Genomic DNA, 10,768 nt, shown 5'->3' with positions numbered 1-10,768 from the left:
TTGGTTTCATAAAACTTGTCTATTTTGAAATGATATAGAAATGCCTATTTTGACTCAAGACAAAAAGGTGAAATGACACATTTGGACAAAAACTGATGTCCAGCCTTAGAAAAAAAGTTTATATTGATGTAAATTCATCTAAATATTCCGTAGTGTAAATGATTGTTTATTTATGAATGCACTAGAGAACTATTCAAAATACAAGGCACAAGGCATTGAAATATTAGTAGCTGATTATATTTCATTAAATGTTACTTAATTTCTGATTTTTGTACAGGTTTGTTAAAAACCATATTATGTGATAAGGTCTATTTCTTATACAGTGCCTATAGAAATTCATCATAGCCTTTGAAAATCTATATATTTACTCACATTTCACTCTACTTTCAAAAGACCTTCAGGATAAAGTTGCAGAAAAGCACAAGTTAGGAGAAGGCTACAAAAACATTTCAAAGGCTGGAAAAGTTATTTGGAAAGGAATTTGATTTCAGGTTGTAAGAGAAACAAAGTAATAATTTCAAAATGGTATGATGATTTTCTATAGGCACTGTAAATATTTATTTGCAAATAATTTTGGCAGTTAAATATTTATTGTATCTCAGACAATATTCATCACTGTATTTTTATTTTATGAATTAAAAATTAAATACTGTCAATTTAATGATTAGGCTGGATCAATCAATTTTATACTAAGACATTTTGATTGTGTTTGCTGTAAAAAATAGCTTTTTTTTCTTAGAGGTTTTGCCTTGTTTCTAGTCCAAATATCTACAAATTCTTAAATCATTTTCTAGACAAGTAAAATACTGTTATTATATCTATGTCATATTATTTATATATATATATATATATATATATATATATATATATATATATATATATATATATATATATATAAATAAATATATATATATATAAATATATAGAGAGAGAGAATATATACATATATATATATATATATATATATATATATATATATATATATATATATAGATAGATAGATAGATAGATAGATAGATAGATAGATAGATAGATAGATAGATATAGATATCTATATAGATATAGATATCTATATAGATATAGATATCTATATAGATATAGATATATAGATAGATATAGATAGATAGATAGATAGATAGATAGATAGATATAGATAGATAGATAGATAGATAGATCGATAGAGAGATATTGATGATATATATGATATATAGATGATATATATATATATATATATATATATATATATATATATATATAGAGAGAGAGAGAGAGAGAGAGAGAGAGAGAGAGAGAGAGAGAGAGAGAGAGAGAGAGAGAGAGAGAGAGAGAGAGAGAGATCTACTGTTATTATATCTATCCATTCATCCATCCATCCAAAAAATGATAAATTATCTGCCAGTGGTGTAAGTAAAATAATCAGAATATTGGTTTATTCTTAATTATTATAGTTAAAGTTTATTCTTAAATTTTGAAAACAAGTTTATTTTGCTTAAGCCTCTAGCAAATAATTTACAGTAGCATTCTTAATGAAAAAAAAAACTCACTTAATTTTGATCTATTATTTCTGAAAACAAAACAATAACTGTTACTTGCCTAGAAAATGTTTCTTGATATAAGATTTTTTTGTGTGTATTTGGACTTAAAACAATACACAAACTTTAAGAAATTAAATAATTTTTTTGTTGCTGGAAACATATTTGTTTGTAGTCTCTATGAGGAAAATAGCTCAAAACCGAAGTATTTAAAAATGCACATGAACAAAATGCAGTTAAATTGTAGATTAATTCCTATGAGGGTTGGTTTGAAGGAAGGGCAAAGAATACTGACCTTATTCTTCACATGGGAGCAGCCAATGGAATATCTTTGGCTCGAGACTTCCGGTCTCATTCACTTCCATTGATATAAAAACAGCTTGTCTACTGCTCGATGACACAAACTGATATTTTCTTATTCTATTATTCTCCTTTGTATATATAATTATGCACACACCTGTTTGTAGAGCAAATTGTTTGACCGTTTTCTGCCGTTCATTATTCCTAGTGATTTCTCCCATAGGCAATCGCAAAAACGAGCACACATCCACGTTCCAGAATAAGTTCAATACAGTCTGTACAGTATAAAAGTGTCATAAGTCATCTTTGGGAGGTTCCCACAATGATAATGTGTGTTTGTGTTTGTTTCTTACGCTCTTGAAAGGTGGTGAAGAGTATCCTGAAGCGGCTCTTTCTGCTGCCCTCATCAGCCCACATGCGGATCACACCCAGCGCAGACACCAGCATCACATCATTGGCCACTGTGCTGCAGAACTTATTCCTTAGGTCCTCCACCGAGCTGCTGCCATCATACACCGCCACATAATTACGCTTGCACTCGTTCGAATTCTGCATCTCATAGTCGAGGAAACGCAAATAGATCTGAAGCAGGAAAAAAGAGAAAGAGAGTGAAACTCAGACCATTAGACCCACTGTAACCTTCATTGCAAAAAAAGCTTGTTCTTAAGACAAGTTTGAAGCTCACTTTATTTAAAATGCTAATACAAGCAAAATATGAGAAAGTACATACTTTGTTGTATGTTTTTTTTATTCTTTATATTGTTATTAAATATTTGCCAGTTCAAGAGTTTCAATCTTTTACTTTAAGTGTGAAGTTTTGTATTGTGTAAATATAAAAATACTCTACTGTCTATCTGCCCATTTCCAAAATTGTGAGCACTTTAACAATAATAATAAAAAAGCCCATGAAAAAAAAAAAAATAGCAAACTGTTTAAATAAATAAATAAATAAATAAATTAACTAATAAATAAATAAATAAATAAATGTATATTTGTTTCTAGTAAAACATAGCTCAAGATGCAAATTTGATAACGCATTAAGACTGATCAGGACCAATTTTCTTTAAGATTTATAATCTAGTGTTCGTGTGTTTTATAAGACTTCTCTTTCATGACAATAAATAAATAAATGAATAAATAAATAAATAAATAAATAAATATTTGTTTCTAGTAAAACATAGCTCAAGATGCAAATTTGATAATGCATTAAGACTGATCAGGACCAATTTTCTTTAAGATTTATAATCTAGTGTTCGTGTGTTTTATAAGACTTCTCTTTCATGACAATAAATAAATAAATAAATAAAGCCATCACTTATCACATGTATTTTTTTTCTTTTTTGGATATCAGGTTATTTATTTTTTTTTGCAGTAAAATGACTTCTAACTTATAAGGAACTTGATTTCCACACATGAAATGGCCAGTTCTGTTCAAATAAAATTTTTCTTTACATTTTTTAATGCACCCAATAATGCACCCATATCATCTGCTAAACTATGTTTGGTTTAAAAACATATCTCTGCATTCAGAAAAGCCTCAGATTGATAATAATTGCAAAGACAAATAATAAAAAACACAGCAGGGTCATGCTTTAAATTCAACTCATGCACAAAATTGAGAGACTTCAAAAACTTGCACGATGAGCACTCAAAGTGCACCAATAAACTCCACATCCACTCGCGGCAGCTCCTTTGGGCTCTTTAAAAACCAGAGAGGTGTTAGAATGAACCATCTGCTCTCTTCTCACTCAATCTAACCCTAATCAAGCTTGCTTCACACCTCCCCTAGTCCAGACTCCCATTTGAAATATTAGACATTTCTGGAATCGTTTACTTGACCGCATGTCCTTCAAAGCTTTTGAATCTACATCTTCAAAGGAACATAAAAGGTAACTTTGAAAATAATATTCAGACCATTTTTTTTAAATAAAGAAAATGAATGAATGCTTTGAATGATTTAGTATTATTATTTTTTACACAATCTAAAATATCTGTTGTTACATTGCAATTGCAAGCAGCATCATGGCACAAAACATGACAAAAAGCTTAATTTTATTTGTTTTTACAACCGATGAGATAATAAACACATAAACAAACAAAATGAACAAAAAACTATTAAATCATTAAATAAATAAATAAAATTGTGTGGTCAAGGAAATGTCTTGAACATGAATATGAACATGGATCTGAAACTCATTGTAACAGAGGGAGTAAACTGTAACTGTAAAACAGAGATGAGGATCCACATGCAGTTTATTAAAAAGAGAATGGTCAGGCAGGCTTTCCCAGAGATGGGTTGCGGCTGGAAGGGCATCCGCTGCGTAAAATGTGCTGGATAAGTTGGTGGTTCACTCCGCTGTGGCGACGCCAGAATAATAAAGGGACTAAGCCAAAAAGAAAATGAATGAATGGTCAGGCAGGCAAAGGTCAAATGGGTACAAATAGTAGGGATGGCTGACGTGAAACTGACGTTTCGACACAGTGACGAGATCCTGAAGCGCAAGTATTTCGAAACACTGTACTGAAGCATGATCCGGAACACCCAGGTCACGTGACTAAAGTGTTTAGAAACACCTGGTCACAAGACTAAAGCGATTCAAAGCATTGATCAGTTCAGAAGCGTTTCGAGACCTGGAGAATCTGCATTTGACTGACAGGGTCAGTTGAAAATTTCTGTCACGTATGGCCTAGTGGACCGTCCACGTGTGTGTTGTTACAGACTTCAAATGACTTTTAAGTTCGATTCCTGACTTGCAAATACTCCAAAATCATGATTTTATGCATTTTAATCATGTTACTGTTATGGTGTACTCTAGATAGGATACAGCTGCAGATACGCAATCAATTTAGAGCATCATTTTTGTAAATGTAAAACAATACTTAATATTTTTACAGTACTGTGATGGTTGGGTTTAGGGTTGGGATAGACGTTCATAAAATACAATAAATGGGAAATTTAATGAATAATATAAATAATTCTTGTTAACTTCTGTCCACAACTCTATATGATCTATCAACAGCCCCGTTTTATGACCAAAACAAGCCATATATTTATTCACAAAGTGTTTATTCGGATGTCAGACCAATGTTGAAACAGAACGATGCACGAACAAAGAATCTCAAGCTGATATTAAAGCATTTCAAAACAGCTGTATCAGCCTGGATTCGAACCATCAATCCCCGTATGGTAGTCAGGAACCCTAACCACTCCACTATATCACTTGATGGTTCATTCTTACAAAGTGGGGTTTAATACCTCAATCTGCTCAATTGTTCTTTGCTGAAGCTGTTCCAGTGCAATACATAAAAAATTACCACTAGGTGTCACCGTAGAGCGGGGTTTCGAAACGTTTCGAAGCTTCGACACATTTGCTTCAACTGTTTCAGTGCTTCATGAAGCCTTGATTTGCCCACCACTAATAAATAGTACCATAGGGGTAATCCAGAAGCGTAATCAGCAATGCAGGCGAATGGTCAGGACAGGCAGTGAAAACAACAAAAACAATAAAACAGGGCAAAGGGTCAAAACACAGCTAGACAAGACAAGAAAACGCTTCATGCTGTTACAATAACAGAAACAAGACTGCATGTGTGTGCTGTGCTTGTAGTCATCTGATTAGTCCTGAACAGCATCAGCTGTGTGTGTTTGCAATCAAGAGGAATCTGGGCCAGGTGTGTGATTGACAGAGATGGGAAGTAACAAAGTACAAATACTTAGTTACTGTACTTAAGTAGATGTTTCTGGTATCAGTACTTTCATTTTAAACATGAGTATCTGTACTTCTACTTAAGTAAAGGATGTGTGTACTTTTGCCATCTCTGGTGAGTGAAGTGCATGATGGGATTTGTAGTGCAGTTGAATATGAGTGTTCTCCAGCAGTCTGCAAGAGCAACACTGCTGGTGATCATAACAGTCATATTCTAGGTATATAAATAAGAACAAAGTGCAACAAATTATTCTTTATTTGAGCTTAATGAGACAAGTGTGCAACAGATATTCTAAGTGATCGGACAAACAAACTGAAAAGAGAAAAAAACATTACTTTAGAACATTATCGGTCAATAAACTGTTCAATGTTCAGTCTAATCAATATGCAAGGCTATACTATTACAATCTAATACTTTCATGATGGTTTTGTGTCACTTTTCTAGCTTTAAACTACCAATTTCCATGCGAGCAGCACATACTTTAAACATACTCTTTGCGTTCCACAGAAAGTCAATCATACCATTTTGATGCTACATGAAAGTGAGTAAATGAATTTTCCTACATCTATAAAAAAACACTGCTAGAATGATCCTCATAATAATAAACCACAGGACCCTCTTTGACAGAATCATAACGTCCAAACTTTAGCTTGGCATATTCTTGTCTAAGCGGCTGTAGTTTGCAGTCGAAAGAGGGGTGACTTTACATTTAATGAGCACTTGGTGTTGTGTTATGACAAGTAAATGAAGCACCCCAGTTCAACCAGTGAGCAACTCAGCAGCGCAGTACTTTTCTCACTATAATAGATTTTCGTTCACAACATTTCCACGTTTATAGAGGAACCAGTCAGCGTGACATGCCAGCAACATTAGTCGGTTTGTCCTTGCCACCTACAATACGCTCACACATACAATATAGGTAATGAACTGGAATGCTGTGCTGTCTACAATCTCCAATCATCAGCAAAACAGCATGGAAGCATCACTTATAGGCATACTGTATGCAGGGGTGCATTTAGGTGTAAGTACGCATAGGCCCCTGGGCTAATGATGTACAGTATGCCTCCCAACAACTCCCAACATTTACATGAGTCTGGTGGGTACTCCAGCGAATGACTCCTAGTCACTTTAAGAGACATTAAAGTCAGTTGACAAAGATGCTCCTGCCCATGGCAGATCCCAGCTAAGGGCAGTTTTGTGAATGAGCATTTGGCTGTTGCATTGATGCAGGAAGTGTGAGAAATAAGCAAAGAGCAATCACCGAAAATATTGTTTTATTATATTGGCGAGCATGCTTTTTATGGTGTGGTTTTATTTTTGATGAGTGCATTAAAACTCCCTTGTCAGATGTCTGTAGTATTTATTTTGCAAATTAGTTGCAGACAAACGCAGTTTTTTTTTTCAAAGAAGAGGATGTTAATTAAAAAAACTCAAAGCAGCGCTGGTTTACAGTGTCATATAAACTGACTCCATGGCTCAATCTTTCAATCACCAGTAGGGCATACACACACATAATAGAGCCTTATCTGTTTTAAGCACTTTTTTAACTTTATCTGGTGCTGAGACTCGATTTGTAAACCGTAGACACAGCTGGAGGCATTTGTTTTGCCATTGCTCCAAAAGTGTCAGACTGATTTTGGATCAGTTATCAGCAAACATTAAAATCATTCATTCATTTTCCTTTGGCTTAGTCCATTATTTGTCAAGGGTCGCCACAGTGGAATGAACCACCAACACATCCAGCATGTGTTTTACGCATTGAATGCCCTTCCAGTCGCAACCCAGTACTGGGAAACACCCATACACTTATCTTATTCACACACACATTCATACAATTGTGTGTTCATACATTTGAGTTCATCCAATTCACTTATAGCACATGTCTTTGGATTGTGGGCAAAACCAGAGGAACCTAAACTAATTTTTTCACAAATATTTAAATAATATTTCTTTATATTTTATTTTATTTATAATAAAGTAAGTAAATGAGTGAGGTTTATTTACAGTCAGAGGTATATTCGTGTGTATAAATAATAATTATATATATATATATATATATATATATATATATATATATATATATATATATATATATATATATATATATATATATATATATATATAATTTATTCAAATATTATTACTATTATTTATAAACATGAATGTACCTATGACTCTACATAAACCTCACTCACTCACTTACTCACATCTGGGCAAATGAAACTTATAGAATGAAGCTTTGCAAACCCCCTCAGAGAATCTCATGAGGACGAAAGGAAACTTACTACACTATCTGCCAGCCTATTAGCGCTTTTCAGGCACAATTTAGTAGGAGGAATATGACAAATGTGTGAGACGTTAATTAGGCAGAATTGATTCCAAAATGTTGTTCAGATCAGTAAATAAAGCATTAGGGAACAAGACCAGTGATTAAGACAGACTCGTCTAATAATCTAAGAACCTTAAGGCAGCTGAAAGCAAAATTCGGAGAAAAGTTCATTTACTGACAGCTGAGTTCCAGTAACAGTGCTGTATAAACCCTCAAAAAGAGGAATATTTAATTTGACAAAATCAGATAATCCAAAGGCTGTCCTGAGATCACATAGTCATGGCAGTCTTGTCAATCCTTAATTAGTGCGGCTCGGTCTTTCTTTTAATTTCTATATTTTCCACCTCAAATGTTCATACATACTGTAACCCATCTGGTATCATCTGGGTTCTGAACCTAACTGAATGTGTCTATTTAGGAAAGAAGGACCACCGATTTTCACATTACATTACAACAAAAAAACCCAAAACATCTATTTGTGCTCAACAAAAAAATATTGGTTACGGATGTTCAAAGTTAGACCAAACAAAAGATTGTTTTGAGTAATTTGAGCTAATGCTCTGGCTAAAGTAGCCTGTAAATAGTATAATAAATGCACCTTATCCCACTGGAAGTATGTTTGGGGAATCCTGATTCCTAGCCTAAACATTATCTTTGAAATATGGGTAACATTTTAAAAATATAGCTGCAAGCAGCAGTTATCGGGACTAAGCAGCGGCCACATCATAAACAAGCACAGCAACAAGTTACACTGCAACTGGAAAATTCTATAACTATTTGGCAGCATAGTCTGAGCCAAATTTGGTGGAAATTGGGCTAATGATCTATGGATAGTTCAAAATAATAGATTTTCAAACTAATTCAAGGTGGTGGAAAGAAAGTTGTGTAAATTAGGGAATAAATTATATCAATGTTCACATAACAATGATACAAGGAATAAAAGTAATTTGAAAAATTTAGTATGATTTCTCTTGATAAAATTGAATTGTTTGTCAATTTTACCCAGAAGGTGGCTCAAACTGACGTAGTTTGGTCAATGTCAGGTCTAGATTACACACATTAAGTTTGGTTTCAATGCTTCAAACCATTGAAGTGATTAAGCCTGTAATGTCATCTGGCAGCATTACATCAAGTTTGCGCATGTGCTAAATGACAAAAGTTTTGTCTGTCAGCATGAATGCCATAACTTTTGGTCTACATGGTCTGAAGATGATGCGAGTCAAATTTGGTGAAAATTAGACCAACGGTCCAGGAGGAGTTAAAAAAAAGAATGATTTGAACAAAATCAAAATGGTGGACCAGAAGTTTGGCAGATTATGGCATAATTGGTATCTGTGTTGTCGGAATGACCCAAGAAATAATTTGAGACCAATTTCATCAAAATAAGCATATGCAGACAAAAGTTTATTATAACACTTGACCAATAGGTGGCGATGTCACCGAATTTTTATGGTGTGGTCAGTGTGAGGCAACAATGACAGACCTAAAATTTAGTGTCATTATCATTATGCCTGTATCATTATGCAGAAATACAAGGTGCATCCCAAATCGCATACTTAACACTATTCTACGCCATTTTGTAGTGTAAATAGTGTAAGTAGTGTGTTCACACTAAAAACTCTAAAAATATTAAGTGCACTTCAATTACCTGGATGATGCACTCATTCAACCGGTAAAATGAAGTGATTTTGGATTGTGAAAGCAAAATTATCCTACGAGAGTGATTATACCTCCTCCTGATGGTGTATTCGGATATACTCATGGCAGGTAATATTTGGTACAATTGTAATTTATTTCACTAATTTGGCAACCGACAAACGTCATCTGGGAAATAGTTTGAATTTCTGCTTAGTAAAAAAACATTAGTGTTCCATTTGGGACGACACTTCATACACATACTATGCTGTTGAGTGTGTAAGTGCATAAGTACATAGTGCATAGTGTGCCATTTTGGACGCAGCTAATGCCTCAGATTTAGTTTGGCATCATGCCATCATATCTGTCAGTGCAATAAACAAAAACCATCACACCTATCGACACAAACTCAATAACTTTTGTCAGCATGGTCTGAAGATGATCTGAGTCAACTTTGGTGAAAATCACCCAAACAATGTAGGAGGAGTTTGAAAAAGTAGGTTTTTGACTTGAGGCGGACAGGAAGTTCAGCCCACTGGGCTGCTTGACCCCGATAATTGCTGCCTGCAGCTATATTTGTTGTTGTTATTATTATTATTATTAATGTTGTTATTATTAGCAATTTAATAACTAATATTATTAGCAAATTTTCCACCATTTGATTTATACGTGATTATAAGATATTTTTTTATTTAATTTAAGTAGGCCTACAAGTATACAAAATGAATAAAAACATAACATGAAAGTTCAAACAGGCTGCAAAAATCAGCAAAACAAAAAATTTGCAATACTTCCTAAATTGTGCTTTATAATAATAATTTTAAATAAGGTTTTACCTTTAAAAGTTTTCTTTAGAACTTAAGCTTAGCATAAATCCCTAATGATAGGATATCTTTACAGTAAAATACATGCTTCTAATATCCAAAAACTGTAGTCTTCTGAGTTACATAAGGCTAGCATCCTTATTTATCTATATATTATTAATTTATTATTATTATTATTATTATTATTATTATTATTTATTTATTTATTTATTTATTTATTAGTAATTAATCAATTCATTTTTTGCATCAGATACATTGTCTGATGAAAGGCTGCGCCAATATTTCATTGCTCCATATTATTACCGTCATTTTTATACAAGCGGCAAAGTTAGACTTTAGTTAGACTTAAACCCCAAACCAGTAAACTTACTTCAGATAGATCCTCGTCAACGATGGACATTAGATTACTGTTTGTGTAGGTTATTAATTTGTTTGCACAC

General features: G+C 33.3%; 1 protein-coding gene across 1 annotated transcript in view; it reads right to left on the bottom strand.

Annotated features, from left to right (window-relative positions):
- LOC130218257 (neuropilin and tolloid-like protein 1) overlaps positions 1–10,768 on the bottom strand; it is a 52,103-nt gene that overhangs the window by 30,926 nt on the left and 10,409 nt on the right. The window contains exon 3 of the mRNA XM_056450401.1: positions 2,186–2,414. Within this exon, the coding sequence (XP_056306376.1) occupies positions 2,186–2,414 (229 nt within the window). The remainder of the gene's footprint in view (positions 1–2,185; positions 2,415–10,768) is intronic.

This window comes from Danio aesculapii, chromosome 24, assembly GCF_903798145.1.
Source record: "Danio aesculapii chromosome 24, fDanAes4.1, whole genome shotgun sequence".
NCBI lineage: Eukaryota > Metazoa > Chordata > Actinopteri > Cypriniformes > Danionidae > Danio > Danio aesculapii.
This window is presented reverse-complemented; position numbering and strand designations above follow the sequence as displayed.